This window comes from Camelus dromedarius, chromosome 15 (assembly GCF_036321535.1).
Source record: "Camelus dromedarius isolate mCamDro1 chromosome 15, mCamDro1.pat, whole genome shotgun sequence".
Taxonomy (NCBI): Eukaryota; Metazoa; Chordata; class Mammalia; order Artiodactyla; family Camelidae; genus Camelus; species Camelus dromedarius.
The window spans coordinates 19,255,635-19,282,066 of record NC_087450.1 but is presented as its reverse complement, the minus strand read 5'-3'; the positions used below and the strand labels follow the sequence as shown (position 1 = coordinate 19,282,066).

General features: G+C 39.8%; 1 protein-coding gene across 5 annotated transcripts; it reads right to left on the bottom strand.

Annotated features, from left to right (window-relative positions):
* Positions 1 to 1,219: 1,219 nt before the first annotated feature.
* FAM161A (FAM161 centrosomal protein A) lies at positions 1,220 to 24,851 on the bottom strand. Of its 5 annotated transcripts, none has more exons than XM_010989773.3 (7): positions 24,556 to 24,846; positions 14,427 to 14,665; positions 12,014 to 13,183; positions 11,502 to 11,669; positions 9,665 to 9,764; positions 2,269 to 2,423; positions 1,220 to 1,798 (listed from the first exon to the last, which is right to left on the bottom strand). In XM_010989773.3, the coding sequence occupies exons 1-7, from the start codon at positions 24,754 to 24,756 to the stop codon at positions 1,660 to 1,662; spliced, it is 2,172 nt and encodes a 723-aa protein (XP_010988075.3). In that variant the 5' UTR covers positions 24,757 to 24,846; the 3' UTR covers positions 1,220 to 1,659. The 5 variants fall into 5 exon arrangements, 3 of the variants coding, with proteins under 3 accessions (XP_010988075.3, XP_010988076.3, XP_031322967.2); XR_004141601.2 differs by lacking the exon at positions 1,220 to 1,798 and adding an exon at positions 2,968 to 3,130 and having other exon boundaries at positions 2,298 to 2,423; positions 24,556 to 24,851; XM_010989774.3 differs by lacking the exon at positions 11,502 to 11,669 and having other exon boundaries at positions 24,556 to 24,847.
* Positions 24,852 to 26,432: the final 1,581 nt, after the last annotated feature.

Below are 26,432 nucleotides of genomic sequence, written 5' to 3'. Positions count from 1 at the left end.
TCTGTCCTCTAACACTATCATTTGAATAGCCTAGTTTACAAAGAGCCTTTCCATACATGATTTCATCCAGTTCTTTCTACAGCCACCCAAGATAAGTAATATTCCCAATTTTAAAGAAAACTGAAGATTGGTCCTTAAACCAAGTCCCAAACTCTCCCCATGAAACTAAGGAGAAACAGAATGAAGAGGAAATCGTTAGCAAGCAAGTCACGTTTTGAAGTTTACAATTTGTGGATTGTGTTTCACAGGTTCTCAATAAATTGGAAAGGAAGGAAATATTTTTAATCTCATGTGTACTCATTTTGAAGTAACTATAATTGAAAACCATATTCATCTACTTACTCATCCAAGCATTTATTAAGTACCTACTGTATGTACAAACCTGTGCAAAAGACATACACAGATGAATTTTTAAATGGTGCCAAGTCTTAAAGAGTTTACAATCTAATGATAGTGACAAATAGTTTAACACAATCTGTAGGAAAGGAGTTATAAGTAAACATTTGCTCTTGATTGAGAAAAATCACCTTATTTCTTCATTTAAAGTATAAATTGCCCTTTAGGAAACACTGCTATTATATACATCTTTATTAGTTCATCATCTTTAAAGGATATTGGTTGTTTTTAGGAAAACAAGTCTTACCCAGTCACATCTTTATGACTGGTTTGAATTTTTAAAACAAAAATCTGCTCAAAGAGCAAAAATGATAGATTCATAAAATCAAATTAATATCATGCACAGAAAGACAAGTGTGTCTGCAATGATGTATAAAAGTGGAGCACAAATGGGTTGAGAATTAAAGAGTTAAATATGAATTACTTTAGAGACTTGAATAAATTATTATGCACAATTTCATTATATATAAAACGGGTGATATTTACTTTCAATTAAGATTATAACTCTTTGCTATAATTATTTCCAACTGCCATAATACACACAGCTAAAAAAACTAGTATAAAAACTTTTCTAATAATTTACATATCAAAAATAAATTGGAATAAAAGTAGGGGTAAAGGAGAAAAAGTGATGATGGTGTGGATAATTTAACAGTAAAGTCTCAGTGGAGAAATGAATGTAAATTTCCAAGTTACCCAATTTTTTTCTATATCTTACTACTTTCTAAAAATGGCTCAGATAAGAAACTTAAAATATTTAGTAAAATAAGTCTGAGGATTCATTTTGTGAGATGTACCATAGGGAAAAAGAATGGGCAAATAGTATAACTTAGAAATATTTATTGATTGATGCTTTCCTGAAAATTTTTTCCAACAAATCGCCAAAGGCCAATACTTCTCTCTGCTCTCAGTGCTAAGCAATTTTTTCCACCAAAAATAATGAAGTAATGTATATTTTTATGCCTAATTGGCTTGTGGCAGCTGTGACTCTCAAACATTTTTTAAAAATATGAGTAAAATCAAAGTTGCAAACAGACCATATGCAGCGATTTAAAAAACTGAATAGGCAAAGCCTTACTCTATCTGACCAAAGCACCCATCAGCTGGATTCGGCCTCTTCAGGCCACAAGATGACTTTGCTCAAGAGCCCTGCACATATCGGAGGGGTCCTCATCCATGTCCTTGACACCAGGAGCGCCGCTGATGCCCGATGCTGCCAACAAGAGCAGGGGCAGAGAGGAGACCCTGCTGATTCCTCCCCTTTTATTCTTCCCCTGTCTTCTCTTCTCCACGCTCTTCATCAGCTTCATCTTCTTCCTTGCGAGAATCTTGGCTGCTGGTATCAGTACAATAATTTTCTTCCCCATTCTCTCTTTCTCCTGTCTTTCCTTCTTCATTAAAGCTAGAGGAAGAAATTTATCAGTCTTTCAAAAGAAAAATGATCTGGTTTAAGGGAAAACAAACCCTCTGCAATGCATGCCAGCCTGCAGTCAGTCTTCCTCAAGTGCCTAAGTTCCAATTTATCAAGAAAACTCTATGAAAGGACCAACTGGGAAAATAAATATTCCTCTGAGAACTAATTTATTTCAAAACTTGATTGACTCTTTAAACTTCATCTGAAAGCAAGTCATTATTTTCATTATTTAGGTCAGTCAGAAATTTAAATTATTTTACTTTAAAGACAAAATACTTCATCACCATGTAATATTCTGCAGTGTCAAACATGTTAAAATATCAATACGTTTTACAGTAGTTCACATGTATTCCATTAAGTAAAAGACCTTTTAAAATATTATAGAACAGAATTTTATGCTTTCCTGCAAGTAAGAATTTTTTCAATGGTAAACCATTCAGACATCTTATATATGTTACCTTTCTTTATCTTCAGTGAAACTTTTCATCTCTTGATTGCTGAAGTATTCAAATATTTTTCCACTTTGGCCTTTCTTTGAAACAAACTCATCAGATATTCCTAGTGCTTTTAAGGTGTTAGAATAATGCCTTTCTGCTGCCATTTTTGCATTTTTCTATAGGAGAGACAAACCTTTTTAGATGAGAATGAAAGACTTTAAATTTCCATTAAAAATGTATGGGTTAAAAGCTCCAGTGAAAATGAAATTCAATAATCACAGTTTGTTGAAAAAATATGCATACCCTCTGACCAGCAATTCCACTCCCAAGTATATGCCCAGAGAACACCTACACATGAGCCCCAGGAGAGATTCCAAAATGCTCAGAATAGTACTGTTTTATAACAACCCCAAACTGGAAACAACCTAAATATCTATCAACAATAAGATGGATAAATAAGTTGTGGTCTATTCATACAACAGACTGAAATAAAGCAATGAAAACGAATGAACTCTGGCTACCTACCACAACAGGGATGGAGCTCACAAACTAACACTGAACAAAAGCAGCATAACACAGAAGTATACCTAGCATGATTCATTTACATAAAGTCCCAAAACAGGCAAAACTAAACTATACTGTTTAGGGATAGGTCCACATGTGGTAAAACTGTAAGAAAAACAAGGAAATGCTTATCTCAAAAGTTAGAACGGTGGTTACCTCTAGGGGACAGGGAGAGTGTTTTGATCCAGGAGGGGCACACAGGGTTTCTGGGTACCTGCAATGCTGTCATGCTGTATTTGTTAACCTGAGTAGTGGCCACGTAATTTTTGATCTATAACTATTCTTTACACTGCACTGTTGTGTGATTGTTGAAGGATATCTGAAAAAAAATCAGTAAGAAAATAATTTCATGTGACAGTTGTCAGAGGTACTTTATCTGCTTACTGTAAATTTTACTCTTTACAAACCACATCTACAATCCATCAAAGGTGATAAGGTGATCAATGTTGCTACCTTTACTCTGGAAGAACCAAAACAAACAAACAAACAAACAAACAAAAAAACCCCCATGAATTCAGAACTGGGTTCAAATCTCCAGAATGTCACTCCCTGACTCTGGGACCTGTGATAACCCTGTCATAACAAAAGCAAGTCAGTTGTCACAGTTCCTTAGACCACAGGCTTTACAAACACACAGATGACTGGGGTTCACACTAGTGCCTCAGCATTAGTCCAATTTTAGTTCCCGTGAGTGAATATGAACTAGTATAGGGCCAAAAATTGCTACTTGGACCTTGAACTAAAGCAAAGTGACAAGGAATGACTCAGTCTCAGTGCACCAATGGCATCCCATACAGGAAGGGGTATGGAAGAGCACTCAGTCTCACCTCTAAATTTAACAACTTAAGGACACTAAGACACCCTCTCCATTCTTGTTGAGGTTAAGTGGTTTGCTTAAGGTCACAAGGATATAGTAAGAGGTAAAACCAAGTCTCTTGACCCTTTCCTGGGTCTTTCCACTCCACCATGCTGCCTTCTCTAAGTGGTAGTGGGCGTCCTGGGGCTTGCAGGTAGCCAAAAGCCTGACTTCAGCAAGGCTGTGTCAGATATTTTCCTAACCCACGGATTCCAGCATAAGGAGGGACCACGGAGTCTAGTATCCCATGGGAGAAATCAAAATAGCAAAGACTTATTACAATGGATAAATTATCACCAGTGCATTTCCTGACACTCTGGAAAGCTAAAAAAGAAGCACTCAAGCTGCTGCTAAAGTGCACCCACTGTAAATAACAATTTTAGAAAAGTAAATAAAAATGCATCCAGAGGCTATGAACACCAACAGACAAGCCTTGGGGAGCCGAGAGGTACAGCAAAGTGAGATGAGAACTGTGCCCCAAAGCCTGTAAAGCAGAATAAAACCCCAAACCTAACTCTGAATGTGTTAAGAACAGTAAATTTTGACTTAAGCAAATGAAATATAAAAGAGATTTAAATGATACTAATCAAAATATGTGCTTACTATTTACAATATCCAAGACATAGAAGCAACCTAAATGTCCACTGACAGATGATTGGATAAAGAAGTTGTGGTATATTTATACAATGGAATACTACTCAGCCATAAAAAAGAATAAAATAACGCTATTTGCAGCAACATGGATGGACCTGGAGATTGTCATACAAAGTGAAGTGAGCCAGAAAGAGAAAGAAAAATACCATATGATATCACTTATATGTGGAATCAAAAAAAAAAAAAGATACAAATGAACTTATTTACAAAACAGGAACAGACTCACAGACATAGAAAACAAACTTATGGTTACAAGGGGGGAAACGGGGTGGGAAGGGATAACTTGGGAGTTCGAGATTTATAGATATTAACTACTATAATAGTATAATAGATAAACAACAAGTTTATACTGTATAGCATAGGGAACTAAATTCAATATCTTATAGTAACCTATAATGAAAAAGAATTTGAAAATGAATATATGTGTGTATATGACTGAAACGTTATGTTGTACAGCAGAAATTGACACAACATTGTAAACTATGCTTCAATTAAAAAAAATACAATAGCCAATGGATTAAAAAAAAAACCAGAGTAAGTGCTTGTAAGCCTTCATCTGAATTTGGTTTAAAATTTGATTTAACATCTATTCAGTTAATAAATCCTGTGACTTTCAAGGAACTGGAAAATATGGTTTCTTCTGTCCTGGAGCACAGGCTTACACTGCTAGGGGATAACGCAACAGCAGCAAGGCCCAATTAACACTTATAAATGGGTAATGCATAAAGTTCTGAGTGAATTTATTAAATAACAGCTGTTAATTAGCAGCAATAATCACAGCAAAATAGACTGTAATAAAAAATGTACTAATTTATTTTAACAAAACCAAAACAATGGTGAGTCACGGACAGCCATCTTGTATATAGAAGTTATTACCTTTTAATATTTTATATCAAGATGAATAGTGTATAATTGTTCCTAATTGAAACAAACATTTCCCCTTGAATTTCATCATGCAAAAGAATTGTAAAGACCATGAAATAAAAAAAAATTTTAAATGACTATGGTTATTTTACTTTTCTATCAAAGACTCTGCAGAAAAAAAAATAGCTTTGTTTCTTCAAGAAACCAAAATAACAAGTACTGATGAAAATTTGTCTACCCTCAATGCCCTAGTTTGAAGGTAAAAAAGGACTTAATTTTTATAAGCCCAAGTATAGTTTATAGTAATTCTTTCCTTTATTTAATAATTACTGAATACTTATTTTGTGACAAGCCCTCATGGGAGGTAGACAGTGTATGGGGAGAGAAGAGTGTTTTGGGCAAAGGGACCAGCGTACGTGTGGGCCAAGAGTGGTAGAGAAAATATCAGCTGTGAAACTAACCTATGTTTTCAATGTTAAAAGTTTCTTTATGGGTTTAATTTCACACCACTTATTTTGCCAGATTTCTCTGGTGCTTAGAAAGAGTGGGAATTCACAGCATGGCAAAACTGCTTGTTAACACTGAGATTCATTGCTAATATGTCAGGGTAGTGCTCTCAGCCTAGGCTAAAACCAGAAACAGTTCAGCTGGGTTCAACAAATGTTTGTTAAAAAATTAAGTCCTCTGTGCGATACTTGTCTTAGGTGCTAGGAATACAAAGACTTGACCAACACCTTTAAAAATGACTAGCTGGAATGGAAGAGAGAGCATTAAACAGATAATTTCCAAACAATGTGGGAGAAGCAAAGACAGAAGTGCACAAATGGTAATAAAAGAACAGAGTAAAGGGCACCCAACCCAACCTGGGGAAACAATGCACGGAGCGATTCGACACTAAGCTTTGAAAGAGTAGGAGGAAAGATAGGAAGAGGCTCTAAGGGTACTGAGAAACAGCATGAATAAAGATTTCAAGTTTAAAGTGAGTAGTCTGGTATGGCCTGAAAGTAAAGGGTGTACAAAGTAGGGGTTGGGGGGAGTGCAGTGGTCGATGAACTAAAGAGGTCAACAGGGATCAGATCACAGAGGATTCTGTACACCAGGCTAAGACTCGTGGATTTATCTTCAGGAAGAAAGCAGGACGGCTTAGTGTTAAGTGTTCGGAAGCTGACTGACTTGGGTTCCAATCCTAGTTCCATTACTTCCTAACTATAAACCTTATGAGTTACTTATCTTCTTTCAAGTTCTGTTTCTTCCCCTGCAGTATTGGAATATCCACCTTGTAGTACTGATTGGAGAAGTCAACAAGACCCCTTGATACCATTCATTGAAAATGAGAACGAACGGCATCAGTGAAAATGATTGCCACTGTAATTGGGGGTTATTAACTACCTGCTCAGGGAGAACACTGTGGCAAGGGAATGGGAAATACAATGGGTGTCTATGCAAAGAGCAAGGTAGGAACATGAGTCAAACCCTTCTAATAACTCAGGCAGGAAGTAACAGAGGTTTCACCTAGCATTTCGCCTGAATGGAGAAAGGTAGATCCAAAAATTTAGAAAGAGAACTTGTCAGGACTCTCAGTGACAACTGAACAGAGAGAAAAAGTGGTTCCCAGTCATTTAAATTGTGGCCCAACAAAAACAGGAACTCAGAGGAAGATCTAGCTAGGGGCAAGATGAATGTAAGACGCCTTGGGAAATTTGGGTAGATATATCCAGACAAGTGTGTATAAAACCTACAGTTGGGAGCTGGAGATAACTACTTTGAGCCAAAAGTCAATCACTTTATGCTGAGTAATGTAGAGCAGCTTATGATAATTTTTTCCCCTAAAATTGAAACTGAGATGTCAAAAAAAGGAAACTCATCCCTTAAAATGAAAAGCATTACATAAAATTATATCCAAATCAGTAAGTAAAATGTTCCCATAGTTTTGAGAGATTGTAAATGTAGAGTTACCCACAACACATGCTCCTCATCCTCAGTGAGTCATTGACAAGGGCAGTCCTATAAGGACACTCATCTGTCCTAGGCACTTGCTGGCAGGAAGCTCCAAATATAACAGCTTGAAATTCACAACACAGCACCTGTAACCTCCAGTGATTTTGTCTGTTGTTAAGTCCTTTGGAATGCCTCCCTTATGGGTACAAAGGAGAAGATCATCTGAAATTGACAAATCTCTCTAAAGGGAAAGACTGTAACACTGAGTATAAATGTAGTAAAATCAGGATTCACTGTCTGTAAGACCAAATTATTTTTCCAATAAAAAGGAATTTCTTTTAGTAATTGTAGATAAAACAAAAAATTACAGGCTCACTTAAAAAAAACTGATCAACAAAGTGAAAAGGCAACCTACTAAATGGGAACAAATATTAGCAAATCATATATCTGATAAGGGGTTAATATCCAGTACATATAAAGAACTCATACAAGTCATTAGCAAAAATGCAAATAATCCAATTTAAAAATGGGCAAAGGATCATACCATACGACCCAGCAATCCCACTCCTGGGCATATATCCAGAGGGACCCCTGATTCAAAAAGACACCTGTACCCCAGTGTTCATAACAGCACTATTTACAATAGCCAAGACATGGAAGCAACCTAAATGTCCATCGACAGATGACTGGATAAAGAAGATGTGGTATATTTATACAATGGAATACTACTCAGAAATAAAAATGATAAAATAATGCCATTTGCAGTTACATGGATGCCCCTGGAGAATGTCATTCTAAGTGAAGTGAGCCAGAGAGAGAAAGAAAAATACCATATGATATCACTCATATGTGGAATCTTAAAAAAAGAGAGACAAATGAACTTATATATAAAACAGAAACAGACTCAGAGACATAGAATACACACTTGTGGTTGCCAGCAGGAGGTGGATGGGAAGGCATAAACTGGGAGTTTGAGATTTGCAGATACCGACTGGTATATATAAAATAGATAAACAAGTTTATACTATATAGCACAGGGAAATATATTCAGTATCTTATAGTAGCTCATGGTGAAAAAGAATATGAAAATGAATATATGTATATTCATATATGACTGAAGAATTGTGCTGTACACCAGATATTGACACAACATTGTAAACTGACTATACCTCAATTAAAAAAAAATGGGCAAAGGATCTGAATAGACATTTTTCCAAAGAAGATATTCAAATGGTCAACAGGCATATGAAAAGGTACTCAACATCACTAACCATTATGGAAATACAAATCAAAACCACAATAAGATATCATCTCACACCTGTTACCATGCCTATTATCCAAAAGACAAGAGATAAATACTGGTGAGGATGTAGAGAAGAGGGAACCCCTGTGAACTGTTGCTGGGTATGTAAACTAGTATAGCCATTATGGAAAATAGTATGTAGGTTGCCCCCCCCCCAAATTAAAATAGACCTAGTACATGATCCAGCAATTCCACTTCTGGCTATTTATCTGAAGGAAATAAAATCACTATGTCAATTCACTGCAGCATTATTTATAAGTCAAGACATAGAAACAACTTAAATGTCCACTGAAAGATGAATGGATAAAGAAAATATGGTGTATACATATACAATGGAATACTATTCAGCCATAAAAAGAAGGAAACCCTGCTATTTGTGACAACACAGAGGGACCTTGAAGGCATTATGCTAAATGAAAAAAGAAAGAGAAAGACAAATACTACATGTTCTCATTTATATGTGGACTCTAAAAAATAATCACACACACACAAACACAAACACACACACACAGAACTCATAGAAAAAGAGATCAAATTTGTATTTCCTGGAAGAATTGGATGAATGAGTCAAAAGGTACAAACTTCCAGTTGTAACATAAATAAGTACTGGGGGTATATTGTACGATATGATGATGATAGTTAACACTGCTGTGTGGTATATTTGAAAGTTGCTAAGAGAGTAAATCCTGAAAATTCTCATCACAAGGAAAAAAATTTTTTGTTAACTATATGAGGTGATGGATGTTACCTAAACTTACTGTGGTAATCCTTTCACAATATATGTATGCCAAGTCATGTTGTACACCTTAAACTTATACCTGCTATATGTAAATTTTATCTCAATAAAACTGAAAAAGAAATGGCAGAAATAAATCTGATTCAATTAGCCATTTTGTTTCATTTTTTAATTCTTCAAAGACTTCCAACTCATATCATGAAGCCTCACCTTAATACCTGGCCAAGTTGGTACTGAAGAGAGACTAGCCATTAAAAACAGGCTGTGAAATTAGTATTTTGAAAACGATTGGATGAGCAGCATGCTCTTTCTCAAGCTTACGAGCCTCATCAACAAGATTTAATGCTCAGATTTAAGCTAAATTACTTACTTAACTGATAAGATGAAGCTGTCACAGAAATAAATTAGATAACACATAAGAAAAATGGACTATAATAATTTGGAGCTGGAGATGTTAAAAAAAAAAAGCTGACAATAGCTCTTAAATGCCAACAAACACAACCTGAGCAACTCTTTCAAATAGCAGCGGCCTGCTTTTTAATTTTTCTTCTCTTTCTTCTAGTTCTTGTCGGTATTTTCTCATCCTTTCCTTTTCACTCTTTCTAAAATCAAATAAAGGGAATGGAATTTTAAAAAGAAATAAGAACTTGCAACACAACATTTAGCTTAGATGACAAACCAGAAATGAAATTATGAGCAGAGTTTACAGTTTACCAGAATATCTTTTCTAGACTGGTAAATTCTTATGGAATGCAGAAAAAAATCCTAGGTTCTGAGACCACATGTTTTACATCCCAGGAACAATTTCTCAAAGGAAACTTTGAGGTTTCTAAAATCTTCAAAATGTAACTTACTAAGGGCTTCAAACCGGCCCGAAGAGATCGATGAATGCCCTCTTATCTCATTTGTAAGTATGTAAAACCAAGAAAATTTGGTCCAAATCAAATATCTTCTCTTTAGGGAATTTCTTCTGAAAACAAGACTTTGCTCTTCTTTTTTCCCCTAAGTGAGACCTTCTAGAGCTTGGTAGCAAAGTAAATGGAGCAGGTCAGGGGAGAAATGGGGAGTATGGGAATACAATACACAGAGGAACAAGAACCAAAATACATAAATTCACAGGAAATATACTTACTTTGAACAAGGTCCTATAATGAATTAAATTATGCTATTTTCTCATCATGTAATAAACCATAATGGAAAAGAACATGAAAAAGAATACATATATATGTATATATATGTAACTGAATTACTACGCTGTACACCAGAGATTAACACAACATTGTAAATCAGTTATACTTCAACAAAAAATTTATGCTATTTTCTCTAAGTAAACCATACTAACTCTACCAAGAGCAAAAGATTTCATGGATTAGAAAAAATAATAATACTATAAAATGATAATTATGGTTAATTACAATTTAGCATTATTATTATCCAGCTTACTTTCTAAGGATGAAGAGTGTATTTCTAAGGATTTTTTTGCTCAAGTTCATCAAATCAAGCTCTTTCTATCAGTGAATTACACTGATGTACATTATAAAGAATATATACATAATATACATTATAAAGGAATATAATAATTATGATACATAATATACATTTTTAGAGGAATACTCATAATTTAAAGCAAATATAGATTTTGGGAGTATTTATAAGTCAGATTAAAAATTAATAAATCATATTACTTACCCAGATTGGGGGGAGCTATTTTACTACTTAAATAAACATGAACATTTTTTGCAACATAAAAATGTCCCTCTGGAACACTGATTTTCAAACTTTGTACTGCAGAATTCCACTGTGTAACACATACCACTAAATATTAACGCATGTGCTAACTGACACATCACAAAACTGATGGTAATTAACATCAATGTGTTAATTTGTGCTATCAGATTTCATGCAGACCTTAGAACAAAGCTCTCTGACATATCTGTTTATGGAAGAATGTTCTGAGATATACGGCAAGCTGTTAAAAAAGAGCTTTATCTGAATCAAGATTTTTCTCAATATTGTACTGTGCAATAAAAAATAATATAAAGAACAAGATTAGATGATGATATAAGATCACAAATATTAACTATGGCTGCAATCAGAAATGTTTCTGCTCATCAACATGGTGTCATGGTCCTCACCACGAGGTGAGAATACATGTTGGTTCTCACATGAAGTCAGTGAATGTGTGTGTGTGTATGTTAATTATAAGTAACTGATAGTAACTTGAATCCATAAACTGAAATACTAATACTATTCTTAATCTGTTCATAAATTGGGGTCCACTGATTAAAAAAAAAGTTTGAAAATCAATGATCTGCAGGGTCAGGATTCTCTCCTGATACCTGAGAGATTTCACTCTGGATTTAGACATCTGAGCTAAACTCTGATGTGAGTCATAAGCCTTAGCCCGAGTCGTCAGGAGTTTCTGCAATTCTTTCATTCTTTGCTTCTGCTTAGTTAGGATCCGATTTCTCTCTTCTTCCAACATTTTCTTTTCCTCAAGTGATCTCCTGAGGGCAACAAACTAAGGCTTAATTCACTTTAAGCCAATGAAAATGCTTTTTAGCAAAGATTTAACACAGGATATTTCAAAGGTTGAAAAAAAGGGGCAACCTTTTGAAAAGGATCTGACTTGTGAAATTAGGAATCAATAGGCTGACTGTAAGCTTTTCTATCCCCAAAGATTCATAAAATGGAAAATACATTCACTTCTTAGAAGAACACCTTCTGGCAAAAAGTTCTATATCATATAGTAAAATATGTTACCAGCTATAATAACTTCGTACTTGCAAATTCCCCAACACAGAATCAACAGAGCAACCATGAGGCGGCCAGTGCTGTATCGGTTATCTACCTTGTGGCTAGCTCTCTTCCTCTGGAGGACACAGTGGGCATTGGAGGGTTGCAGCTATAAGGTGCAGGCTTCGCACCTGCACTTTCTACTGGTGACTTGCGCCTTGGAGACAGGTAAGGCCAACGTGTTTCTTTCAAATTTTCTTCATCTGCTTCAATGTCTGCCAAAATTTTCTCTCTTTCAGCGGATGCATGTGAGGTGGTGTGAAGGTCAGATGGTTCACAGACTGTTAGGAGCTTTGGACACTTCTGTTCTGAGTGGTGTTTCTGATATCTTTCAGGAAGGTTTTCAGAATCAACAGTCTGGCCCTTAAACTTGTGTTTATACTTTGACTTTTCAGCCTGTTCAGGACACTTGGGCTTCCTTGAAGCAAGACTTCTACGAGCTGGTCTATAAGTCAGAGGGGATGAATTCTGTAAAAGCTCTTGGGCTCTTTGCTGAGTCCTAATGTTTCTATAGAGCTCTTCTTCTGCTAACCTGTCCGTGATAGTTGAACCATAAGTAGATCGAGGTATAGGTCTAGCTTTAAATCGATTTGTTTTCTTTTCAGACTTAAAAAAGTCTTTCAGCTGCTTTTTCCGAATTGCTTGCTTCTGTTCCTCCCTTGCAATGAACTTAAATGGCTTTTGCGAGGCCAAAAGAGCTTCTTTGTTTTTCTCCTTCATAGACCTCCTCTTTTCTTCATTTTGTTTGACTATATCGTGATAAAGGGGGAGAAAAACAAACGCGGGAACTGGATTGGCTCGGAATTTTTTCTTACATTCTGATTCTTCTTCTTGTTTTTTGAGCAGTTTGCGTACCATTTCAGCCTCTGATTTAGATTTCATGTTCTCTTCTTTTTTCTTCTGCTCTCTAATCATCATTTGAAAAGGCTCAGGCACTGTAATCCTTGGCACCCATTCTTTTGGTTTCTTCTTTGTTTTTTCACACGCTGGCAAGTCAGCATCTTCATATCGAATATAATCTTCAACAGAGAAGTTTGTCCACATGTTGTTGATGAGCTCCTTAGCATAGGTCATCATTCTGTTTTTCTCCGGATACTCTTTCTCTAAGCTGGGCAACTCATCTTCAGAGGAAGACACAATCAAGGAGGAAGACTGACTTAAATCAGGCTCTGAAATTGATGTCATTAACGAGACAGGGCAATAGGAGTTCCTTTCTGATACGGACCTAAGTGAGAAAAATAATTTGGTTACTCTTCTAGTTGTATGTGACCAAATATAAAAATTAAGAATTCTGTAATTTCTAGGATCAAAGTAAAATCAGTTAGAAGACAGGTGCTGGATAGGGCTTGTGAAAAAGGATCATTTTTTTTTAGAACAGAGCCTGGGAGATGCCTATAAATGATCTAATTCAAATCCCTCATTTTGCTGGGCAGGAACCTGAGAACAGCAGAGGATCCTTGTGTCTAACCGCTACTGAATTTTCCACACATTTCCCAGAGTCACCATCTTAAGACACACATCTGATCACATCACTCCTCTCCTCGAAACTTTTCCGATTTGTATTGTTACAAAGTTGAATCTAGATTATAAAGCCCTTCCTACCTTTCCAGTTTCACCTTCTGCCTCTCCCTGCCCCAGTCACCACTCTTAAGTCAGATGCACTCACACAAAGTTCTTCCCACACACCGTGATTTCTCACAGCATCATGCCTTTGCACACGTGGTTTCTGCAGCTAAGAAGGCCACTCCTGGCTTCCTACACCTGCTTCAGCTACTTCCCCTTTAAGACTGAACTCGGATATGACACTTCAGTAGCAAACTCATGCCTGCATCCCTCCAGTGACACCTGGACATTGTCAACTGCTTCTTCCTCCCTCTCCAAACACTCTGTTCCGCCGTGCTGTGTTTTTGGATCTCAGCTAGTCTTTGACCTCCTTGAGAGCATCTTGATTTTGACTCCTCAGTGCCCAGGCAAGGTCTGGGACACAGGAGACGCACAATCAGCACTGGCCAACAGGACAAGTTAAGGGACTTGCCTCAAGTTTCAAAAGCAGTAAATTTATGGCAAAAGTGACTATTTGAAAACTTAAATCAGATTTATGTCTTCATCCTGAACTCTCTGTACTATGAGTTAATGTTAATGAGTTCATGTTAATACATATATTATAAAGGGCTTTTAAATTTTAATATTCATCAGTTGAAAATGGCCCCAGACTAAATATTTTGACACCTGTCTAAGAGTGGTGGGTCAGAGAGAAAAGATCAAATGGCCACCAAATGACCCTCAAAGCAAGAAGCCACTTAGTAGGTTGATAAGCCATCAAAGAATTTTAATAAAATCTCACCTCTGTGTATCATTAAAAGCACAAAGGGACATTTGAGAGAAAATATTCTGAAAAAATTTTGTTCTGTGCTGTTAAGTATACATTTTATTTTATGGTCCACAAATAAAATTATGAACAAACTTACCCAGAAGAGACACTAGAAGCTTCTTCCCTGATGATTGCTGGCTGAACTTCTTTTAAATGTAGTTTATTCTGGTACATTTTCTCTAACTTTGCCATAGTTTCCAAGTAAGCAGCCTTCAGTTCTTCTAGTTTCCTGAAATACTCTTCATTAGAGTGATAAATATCAGAAAAGTCCACAAAATCCTCATGGGATATACGTTTTTGTTCGTCCACCCCAGGAACGTTGGTGTTAAAATCAGCCTGGTAGGAGGAAAACCACCTGTTATACGGTGTCTGGATTGAAAGACAAATTAAGTTGACGCTGATTCCCAATGCTGCTTTTTAAAAAGTCCACTTAATTAGGTTATATGTTACTTGTGGACTATGAACATATAATGGATTATAAATTACTTGTGGGCTATGTACATTTTCTCCTAATGAAACGAGAGCGAGACCAAGCTGCCAGAGAATAAATGCTATTTAATCCATTTCATAAAGAATGGTGAGATTCCCAGATCACGTACTAACCTATACACTATAATAGGATAAACCCAAACCACTCGTTACAAAGAGCCTCCTTCTAAGTAGTCAGTTACTTGAGGTGAAGAACAGTTCCTCCTGCTGCAAACCAAGCAAGCATAGCCCAGCACTCTCCCCCAGCAGGGCTCCTGCAGCCTGGGCCCCAAGGGTGTGCCAGGAGAAGGGAGGGAACCAAGTTCTTAGTGGCTCATCAAAGGGCCAGGGAGAAGCCCTCCTGGATGTCGGGGGTGGGGTAGGAGCGAGGCCTCAGGAGGGAGTAGGAGGCCATGGGAAGGGGTGGGAGAGATTTCCAGAACAGCTGCTCCCAAGGGTGACAGGGATTGTGGGGTGACAAGACAAGAACATATAGTATAGCTGTTCTGTATACACGCCTGGAAGGGGATGCCCGATCTTTTTCCCTCACTCCCGTCACATACTTTTCAAACTTCTTTTAACTGCAGCAACTAAAGAGATAAAACCCCATACTCTCTACAAATATAAAAATTTTAATATTTTCCCAGGTGAGAGACAAGTGAAATTACTTATGATACTATACAAAAAAGGCTGCTGACCATGGTTTTAAATTTAGCTTACTGCCAAAATAGATTCAAAATGAAAAATGCATCTTTGCCATAGAAAATTACAGATCCAATCTAGTAAGACTCTAGAAAATAAATCTGAGTAGTGTCTCCCAACAGGAAAATTCCAAAGTCAGTTATATACAATATTTATAAATATAATTTTTCAATGGGCTAAAACAGTGTACAAAAGGCCAGTGTTGACCACTTGAGATAACTTAGAGAAAACAAATGAAAGAAAACAAGTTTCCTTCAGTAGAACCGGTGTGCAGAAATTTATTACCAAATAAATTGAAGAACTGCTTTATGTCGTACAACTCAGTGAAGAGAATTTTCTGCTGTTTCTGTATGTGCTCTTCACCATTATCTTCTTAGCTATGAGAATGAGTACTTTGCTAATTTCCTCATTCATTCAATATTTAGGGACACCCAGCATTCAGCTAGCTGCTGAATGGTACAAATCAGATAAAAACCCCATCTTCAAGAAGTTTCCAGCTAGTTTAGGAGAGGACGTGTAGATAAATAATTGATAGCAAACTGAACAAGACAGAACTCCTGATTCCTACCCACGAGCTGGGCCCCGCTGAGCAGGGAGATAGACGAGTGACCATGTATCACTATCAGACACCAGGAGAGCTCACAGAAGGGATACCTAATTCTCACCCAGGGAGAGAAGCAGCAGAATCCACAGAGGTGAGCCAGACTGGAAACATAAGGATGAACAAGGACAGAGTTTGCTAGAGAAAAGAAGCACTGAAAAACAAAGAAACTGAGGCATGGTGCTAGAACATTCATCATGTTACCTTATGATGATGCAACTGGCAGGTATTCTCTCTTCGATGAGGAAACTGAGGCTCAGAGGAGTTAGGTGACCTGCCTACGGTCATATAGCCAGTAAGTAGCAGAGCTGGGATTCAATCCCAAGTCTGCTAGGCCCCAAAGACACACCATACTCCTTCCAAGGACAGGAAAGGTTTTTTAGCCACAAGAGGAGGGAACAGGCATGGTGTGCTCAGAGGGAGGTTAACAGTCTCAGGGTGGGTGGGGAACAGGGTGAAAAAGGCAAGTCAGGACCCCCAACCAAGAGCCCAGGGGGCCACGCCACAGGCAAAAGAAGCCTTAAAGGATGTTAGCAGAGCAGTGACATGGTCGCAACACTCAGGACTCTCTGGGAGCAAATGGCGTGGAGTGAAGGAACACAGGGTTGGCAGCAGTTAATGGGCTACTGCAAAGTCTGAGTCAGAGGTATTAAGGGTAGAATTAAGGGAACAGCACCAGGAACACAAGAAAGGAGGCTGTCTTGGGAGATTTAAGAGGCTGAATCATCAACTCAATAATGGCGTGGACGAGGGGCAAGAAAATGAAAAGATTTCTGCTTAGAGTGCTGTCTGTCTAGGTAGACGGTGGTGCTGCCTTTCAAAAATACAGGGAATACAGGGGAGAAGAGTGCTTAGGAAAAGGACACTAATCTCTGTCCTAGACACACTGAGTGTGAGGTGATAGCGGGGCACCCAAATGTCCAGGAAACATGTGGGTAAATGTATCTGAAGACCTGGTGAGAAGGCTGGGCTGGAGACAGGGGTACAGGAGCTAGCAATGCACGAAGAAGTACAAGTGCAGCCTTGAGTGCATATGGCTGCCTGGGAGAGTGTGGGGGCAATGAGAGCAAGAACCTAAGGATGGAAATGCTGGCAAACACCAACATCTAAATAAGCAGTGACAGGAGGACTAAAGGGGAAATAGAAAGTGGTCATGAGAGATGCAAAGGCCAAGTTGAAACCGAGCAGAACCCTGTGGGGCCCTCCAGGGTACAAAAGCCTTTCAGTGTTCTGGTTCCAAAGGGCAGATTCAAACAGTTACCAATTAGAGTGAGGGAATGCAGAAACAAAGGAAAGGCAGTCAAGAAACATTAGCAACAGTGATGTGGCAGGGTCCTGGTTCCTCCTCAAGAGACATACATAACAGTCTGATACCATCTCTGAGCTCTTCTACAGCAACTAAGGCCCCCATCCAGGTGGAGGATGGTAACTTCAGGCTGGGCATAAGCACATGGAAACCCCAGACTGGCTGGAACCAGAAGGCTGATGTTTGAGATTCTTGGAATACCACCCTGTTACCTCCCAGCAACCAATCAGAGGAAGGTCACACACTTGCAGCCCTCCCTCCAAATTCTGCTTATAAAAACTCTCCCTGAAAATCATCAGGGGAGTTCAGGCTTTTGAGCATGAACTGCCTGTTCCCCCTTGCTTAATCCTACAATAAACATTTTTCTGCTCCAAACTACAATGTTTCAGTTTGTTCGACCTCACTGTGTGAAGGGAGCTCTGGTTTGGTTTGAGTTTGGAAGATAAAGGAAGGCTTCCTAGAGGTGGTGATATTTGAGCTGAGTCAATGAAATGAAGAATCTGGAGGATCAGAGAAAGTGGAGGGGGAAAGAGGAAAAACGTACTCCAGACAAAGGAACTTACATTAGCGAAAGCATCCAGGGTGGGGGTCATGGTAGAAAGCAAGGTGCACACGGCTGCAGGATGAAAAGAAAGTAAAAATGCATAAAGCAATTTTGGGAAGCAAACCTGGAAAGGGAGGTTAGAGTGTAACCAAGTAGGATCCTATTGTCATTGGTGGCCTTATGGTATTTGTAACTGCTTAACTAACTATAATAATTTAAAGGGTTTTTCTCATGCTTTTGCTGACCAGGACTGGGCAGATTGGGTGATCTACCCAAACCCCTTGTATTCCTCCCAAAACCTCAGAGACAGCAGTTGGGTGTTTTGTACATCTTGTTGTTCATAAGTGTCTGCAGTTACGTTTAGCCCCTCATGGTTTCTTTGTATTCTGTTGTCCCAGCCTGTGCAAACACTGCAGCAAGAGGGCTCAGGCCTCAGCCTGCCTAAAATGCCAGAAGTATATATCAACCTAACTTTACACTGCACAAGTTTTTCTCTAGAGCACTTTTCTACAGATCCCTTTCCTAATCACCTTTGTTCTAGGCACAAGAATATTAGAAGAGTTCCAAAGCCAGAGGTGAACATCAGACCCAGCAGAAGAAAGGGGACTACTGCATCTATGAAAACAAGAACAACTTTGCCACAAGTTGTTACCCTGTATGTGATCTCTATGGAAACCAGTGTCACCCCCTGAACTCTTACTATAAAACCCCCTACCTTCTCTCCCCGGCAGGATCATAGTCTTGGAGGCATCAGCCCATCGTGATCTCCTCTGCCCTGCAAAGAAATAAAGCTACCTTTTCTACTTCATCCAAACTCTGTCCTCGAGTCTTAATTCGGTAAATGGGGTCCAGAGGCCAAGTTTTGGCAACAAGGGCAAGCAGGAGGTAGTTTCTGTTTCTGGTCTACTGCTGGCTCCCGACTACTCACTGGTCACCTGGTTTCAGCCTCCTTACAACACTTTGATGGAAGTTAACTTTTCAGTGTGGAGTGTTTTCACGGCTTGAGGAAAAGATTACAGATACGGCATCAGAATTCTCATTCAAGCCTAGGTTCTGCCCATGTAACATAGGCCCTAACATTTTGAACATCAGCTCTACGATACATGAAGTATATGTGCCGGGTGTTCAACTGTTATCTCTCAGCTCCAGTGCTGTTCTTCTATACCCTGCTACATGATGCTGGGGATGGAACTCTGCAAACCATGTTTCTGCTTGGCCAGGTGCTCCCCGCTAGACTCTTCCAAAAGTGGGGCTAGAGGGAGACTGCAAGTCTGGAGGAGGAAGAAGGGACTTATTCCTTCAGATTAGTTCTCTGTCCATTTGTCTGCCTGTGCCAGCAGCGGTTCCTTCTAGCAGCAGTGGCTGATTCCCTTTTGCAGTTTTTTCAACACTCACAGAATCAGCAAAATCACCTCGGGGCCTTTACTGTTCCCTCTCTCTGGGATGCTCTTCCTCCAGTTACCGGCACAGCCCACTTGCTCACTCCTTCAGGTCTTTACTCAAATGTCATCTTCTCAACAGCGGCTTCACTGACTACTATTTGAAATTACCACCTTTCCTCTGACTCACTGTCAGCGTCCCTTTTCTGCTTTTTCTCATAAGTACTCACCACCAACTAACATCCTACATAGCCTTCTTATTTGTGTATTGTCTGTCTGCCCCTACCAAAAAAGCATCACAAAAGCAGGCATTTGTTTGCTTTGTTCACACTTGTGTCCCCAGTGCCTAGAGAAATACCCGGCCAACGGCAGGTGCTCAATAAATATTTGCTGGGTGAGTGTATGTTCAGCTAAAAAATACTAAGTTTCTCCCAAGGGAAGAGGACAGGTATTCCCTCACAAAGGACTGAATCAGTCAAAGAGATACTGGCTGCTCTAAAGAGCTATATTCTACTGAGTATTAAGGAAAGGGCTTATTTTCCAAAAACTCTCATTAAAACTAGGTAGGGGGAGGGTATAGCTCAAGTGGCAGAGTGCGTGCTTAGCATGCACAGGGTCCTGGGTTCAATCCCCAGCACCTCCTCTAAAAATAAGTAAGTATACCTATCCCCCCCACCCCACAAAATAAATTAAAAAGAAACTGGGTGGATATTCCAAAGAACCGTTTTTAGGCAAAAGCATCCACATGCTCTCCCGTCATTCTTTTAGAACCCCTTTAAAAGAAGGTCTTATAACAATCATTTTCACAGAAAGGATGAAATTTATCTGAACCTGGAAAAACCATTTGAAAAACATTTAGGAGGATGCATAGCTTTGGAAGGGATGTGGCAGGTCTGCTAATTATCTTTATGCACTGACTTCTGCACAGCATCCACTGCATGTCAGCCTAATACTGGTAACACAGATAAACTGTTCTCACAGTGTTTTACCTAAAACAGATAAATGGTTAATAGGCGACTTCCAACTCTTAATTTTGTCTTTAATTGTCTCTATACAGAAGGAAACATTAAGTAGATCAAATAACCTAGGCCAAGGACATTACTTTCCAAGAGCCTAAAATAGCACCCTTTCCCTTCAACTGTTGAGCTTTTCGTGGAATGTTGTACAGGCAGCCACTAGATTAGAGGATAATCTTCCCTAGATTGGCTTGACCCATTTAGATGATGACTCCCTCCAGCACATGTTGCTTCGTTAGTAACCAGCACTCGGAATTACCTGTGTTACAGTCTATGTAGCATTGTCTACCATTCTAGAATTATTATTAAAAAAATTTTTTTTGCATTAAAGGGATTTGTAAGGAATGAGGCAGCTCTACATGTAAATGAAAAGAGGGAAAAAAAGCAAGCTGCAGAACAATATGTACATACAAAATGCTACCACATATTAAAATGTTATGTACACAGGAGACAGGAAAAAGCCCAGAAGGATATATATCAGTTTCAAAACTAATGAGGCTACTAATGAGGAGGGAGGGGAGAGCCAGGTTTTCTTTTCAGGGGAGAGGTGTTAAAAGGGCCTAAGCCTTATTTCTAACATTCGAAATTTTAAAAGGAGAATGTGTTCATGTATCACTTCCATAATTAAAATGTAACTTAAAAAGACAAAGAATGTTTTGTGAATATTCACACTAAATTAAAAACTGAACAATTTCTAATGGATACTTGGTCTGCCTGGCACCTCCTGTGTTCCTTCTGGAAGGTGGCTCTCACACTCCCCAGCAACACTGCCTTTCTTTCCCTTGCTCTTCTGCCTGCTCCCACCTCCACCCCCAGCTGTCCATGATAACTCCTTATTTTTTGAGGAAAATAGAAGCCATCATCTAAAATAGAAAATAGAAGTTCCCTCATCTTCCCATCCACAAAACTATACGCTTTTGTTGCCCCTTTTCTCCTTCTCTCCTGCTTCAGGGATGAAATGTCCCTTTTCTCAGCAGTATTTGACCCTTTCTCTCATCACTGAAACCAACAAATTGGAAATTTCCACACTCTTGCAATAATCTATCACTCTAGCTGGTCTTAATCTCTTTTGCCCCCTTTTCTCTACCTGACTGTTAAATGTTGAGTGTTTTAAGAGTTCTATACTAGGCGCCTTCTTTCTGCACTTCCCCAAGTGACTTCCCCCATTCCCATTGTTTAAAAAAATGCTGAAAACTCCCAGACAAAAATCTCCATCCCATGCCCCATAGGACTACAGTTTCATAGGCCCAACTCGGTATTTCACAGATATCTCAAATTTACCATGTTCAAAACGGAAGCCTTGATTCCCACCCAGCCTTTAAAACTATTCCTCCCCAAGTTATCTCCAGTTTAGTAAATGGCATTATCTTCCATGCAGCTGGTCAAACTAGAAACCTGGAGATGAATATTCTTGACTTCTTCCTTGGCCTTCACATCCAACCTAACAGTAAGTCCTATCCAATCTGTCCATTTCTTGTCATCTCCCCTGGACTCTAGGTCCAAGCCACCACCTCTGGCACTTGAATTTTTTTGCAACAGCCTCCTAACCAATCTCCTTGCTTTATCAAACCCTCCAATCATTCTTCACAAAGCCAACAGAATCATCTTTTAAAAATGTAAGTAGGAACAGGTCAGATCTCTTAAAAGTCTTCAAGGACCTCTCACTGGACCTATAATAAACACTAAACTCCTTACCTTGGTCTACAAGGCCCTGAATGATCAGGCCCTGCTTACCTCTCCAACCTCCCCTCCTTTCCCTTCTTCCCTCTCTCCCTTCCTTCTTTCCTTCCTTCTTTTTTCCAGAAAAAAAGAAAGGCTTTGTTTCAGATCCTTAATCACACAAAGCTCTGTCTCTTTCTATCTCTGGGCCTCTGCATATGCTGTTCCCTCTTCCTGGAATGCTTTTCCCACCTCCACTCATCAAATGGCTGTTCTTTCTCATCTATCAGGCATTGGCTTAAATGTTAACTTACTGAAGTAGGTTCCCTCCTATTTTATTTTTTAATTATAGTCACCTGTTCATTTCTTTCCCAGTATTTCCTGTCTTATAATCATTTGTTCATTTTTTTATTGTCTAACTTCCTCATCAGACTGGAAGCACTGTGATGACATGACCTATGTCCTCTTCATTCACTACTGAATAGTTTGTGACTGGCACTTAATAAATGCTCAATATTTGTTGAAAAAGAGAAGACCATCCCATTAGGAAAGTTAGGGAAATTTTAACTGTGAATTATAGAATACTGCTTTACCCATGTCATCACCAACCACACAGCAAGGCCTATGAACTGATGTCTCCAACTGAGGCTAGATTCCAGAAACATGCTTTAGTGCTCAGTATGGGCCCAGAGTTCTGCATGGGGTGAGATGAAGGTTGAGGGGTGGCTGGCGTTGGCAAACCAAAGGAGTTAAAAGGGGCCTACTGTGACAGCTGGTTCTCTAATCAGTTTTGTGCAGCTATGGTAGCTGAGTTTACTCCATTTTACAGATGACAAAGTTGAGACAAACTAACCTTTAAAAATCAAGTTGGAGACACAAGCCAAACTGTGAAGAAGGCAAAGCTTAGCTCCTGCTCTCTTTCCTGCCTTTTTAGTGCTTTGTCCGTAAACCCCAGTGACCTCTGTCAGGCCTATTACAGTGGTAGCTTATCCAGATTTCCTTTTGGATCCATGTGGTGCTCTGAGAACAGTGCCAAACTCAATTTAGCTACTACCCCCCACCTTTTTTTTTTTTTTTTTTTTGGTGGGGTCCTGTCCCTTGGAAACTAGATCATTAGATAAATTAATCTCTCTTAAGGTAATACGTTTCTAATACAGATTTGCAGTTTAACAGGGCACTTTGGAAGTATACCTGTAACTACAGAAATAATGGACTTCTCTAACAAACAAGCAAGCCAAAGTAGAATCTACTCTTTGGGAGAGTTGTTCAAATGACAGTCCCACTGGCAGCTGTTATTATTATTACTAATTGATACAAACTGTTCTTTAGCTAGGACACACGTTCTCTCACTTGGTTCTCATATTAGCCCAATGAGACAAGAAAGATAGTTACTATAGTTCTTTTACAGATAAGGAAACTGAGATTGCAGGAAGTTACATCTTCATATCAACTAGCAAATGAATAGATCCTAACCCAGGATTCCAAATCTTTTTTCTCCATTCAAGTCTTTTTCCTCCATCACTTTGCCTCCTCTGTTGGCTACTGAAATTTGTGTTGAGGGGAAGCTTTATCATGAATGAATTTGGTCCTACGTTCATGTTCAGGGTCTCAATCTGTCTTACTATGGATAACCTCTGTTGGTAAAATACTGCCCATAAGAGGTGTTGCTACAGAATTTCTCATTAATAGTGTTAGTGAAGATTAAAGAAATAAGAATTCCAAAGTATCCAGTGATTTCTATTAGCCCTAGACCACAATGTTTTGAATCTGAAAAGCTTTGGACAAAGGGTATTAAGAATCTTTAATTGGCGTTAAGGAGGTTTATATCTGCAGACTGCTAGTTAAAATTACGATTCCCACTTTTAAGTGAATGGAGCAGATGGTAGAGTCAGCCTTCTACCTGGTGGACAGGTGTTCAAAACACATTTGACACTGAAAATTGATCAGTGAGAAGGCTGTCTCACCCCACCCTGAAGAACCGTTTTGGAAACATTGGATCATCAGTAATCTGCTTCTCTGGACGCTTAACTATATCTGTGCTTGATCTATCCACTGAACTGCTGATGGTTTTAAACACCACCTCTCGTGTATTGTATTAAGATGCACTAATAACCAAGACATCAAGGTGACAACAAAATACACGTGACAGCACAGCTGATTACTTGCGTTTTATGAATTATCCTCTATGGGATAGATCAGTTTTCCTCAAGTTAAAAAGAAAATCCCTACTCCTAACAGATGTTGGAGCATAAGGAGTAAAATTTTGTACTTTGCACTCTCTAGAAATGGAGTAGTGTAAATGCACTCCAAGAAAATTTTACAACAATCTCATTGGTGAAAATTAAAAGACTTTTCAACGCCTCAGTTTTGAGTATTTTCCGGGGCGGTGAGGTGGGGGCGGTTAGAGAGAAAGTGGTGGCCAGGCTCACCATGTGGGGAGGTCTGAACAGGCAGGGCGCGTGTTTCCCAGCCGGCGTCTCACCACCAGCCTCCAGTTGCACCCCGCTGGCTCCCAGACCCAGCCTCAGCCCACGTCCCGCCCCTGCGTTACCGGCGCCCGCGCCGGCCGAGCCGCCTTCTTCTTTTCCTCTTCCTCTTCTTCTTCCTCTCCCTCCAAGGCCGCCACCGCCGCCGACAGGGACTCTAAGGGGTCTTTGCGTTCGTACTGGGCGACCCGCACTCCGGTGTTGGGATTGACCGGGATTGAGAGATGGAGGTTCGACAGCTTCGCCGCTCGATGCAAGGCGGCCATTATCGCGCCGCCGAGGCTTGAGCGCCCGCGCTGGCCCGGGGCGGAGATGCCGGCGCGGCCGCTGGCACCCGACAGCTACTTGCTAGGGGAGGTGGTTACTAGGGGCCCGGTAACTAGGGACGCTACAGGGGCCGCGAGGGGCCAAAAGCCACTCAAAATCCGCGCACGCTGCGGGAGACGCGGGAGGGGGGCCTCCTGGGTAGTCGGAGTCAATAGTAAGTCTTTGCTAGTGTAGAGGGTTGAGGGCTGAACGGGGCACCTCTTCCCCTCCTTCGCGCGTCACCGCCTAAACGCAGATTTCACATTATACTAACAAAACGACTCGTTTTGTGGAGGGAAAAAAAGCGCATTTTTATTAATTGAATTAACATGTCAGGCGCCGATGGCAGCGGCAGAGGAAAGCAGGAGATGTTATTGTGTTGCGGTCTCAGGAAAGTGGCAAGGTTTGCATCTCTCTACCTAGCATGGTTCCCTGGGGCCAGAGAATGGGAAGGACTGCGGTACAATCTACTCTGATTGACTGGAGAGCTTGCAGAAATCGACCAATCCGGAGGAGGCTGCCAGTTTTTCCTATCGCCTGAGTGACAGTGCAGGTGTACGAACCGGGTGTTTGCAGTTTGGGTTCCTCAGCTTTATAATGGCGGGGTTGGAGGCGCCCAACGTTAGCCGCAGACGCGCCTCATCTCCGCCTCACCCCATCAACATTTTCCACTTGGGATTTGGGCTTTTCAAATGGCGCCTTCCCTCTCTACACGACCCGTCTGAAAGAGAGACCTCGCCTTAAAATACCAGGCGTGTTGCAGGTTTAGCCACCTGCTACCTAAGCCCCTATTTCCTGAGGCTGAAGCTGCAGCAACCTTCCCCTGCCTATCGTTCAGCCTCCTCCTGTCCCCGGCCCTACCACCCGCCATCACCACCAAAGTTACAGTGGGCAGCGCGCGATGTCCAGAATCCACCTTTGAGGTCTGAGCCTTCCATACCAAGCCTTTCTTGTTCACCGGTCTGGAGTGTGAGCACCTGCAAAATCTGTTACTCCCTCCCTTCTTCAGGCTGCTTTGTTTTGGTTAAGCATTTGCTTCAAACACTGGAACAGATGCTGGCTGGATTCTGCGCAGAACCCGAGCTGAAAGCCCATGAGGTATGGATGCCCCGATACCATAGAAGGCACTTCCTCTTGTTTGCATGCAGCTAATTCTGCGGCTGCACTACTCCTCCTGGAATCTGATGTAAACCCGGCCCCCCAAAACAGCAAGACAGGTCTACATGTTGAGACACTGCAAATGGATGACTAGAATAGAATAGATAGAAGGAATGTATGTGGAGGACGTGTGTGTATGTATGTAAAAGTGCAGAAAAGCTTCCATTCACCAGCAATATTCTAAATTTGCAGACATCTAGTAACATAGCCTCCAAGTATATACAGCAGAAATGGACAGATCTACAGGAAAAAAAAAAAAAAACAACGGTAAATTTTGCATCATCATAGGAAGAATTACTTTAGCATTTTTGCATCGAAATGTAACATATACAGTGCAATGAACAGATCTTAAATGCATAGTTGAATGAGTTTTGACAAATACATACACTCATGAAATCACACTAAGGGATAGCACATTCCCATCATTCCAGAAAGATCTCTTGTGCCCCTTCCCAGTCTGTTCCCCATTCCATTCCCT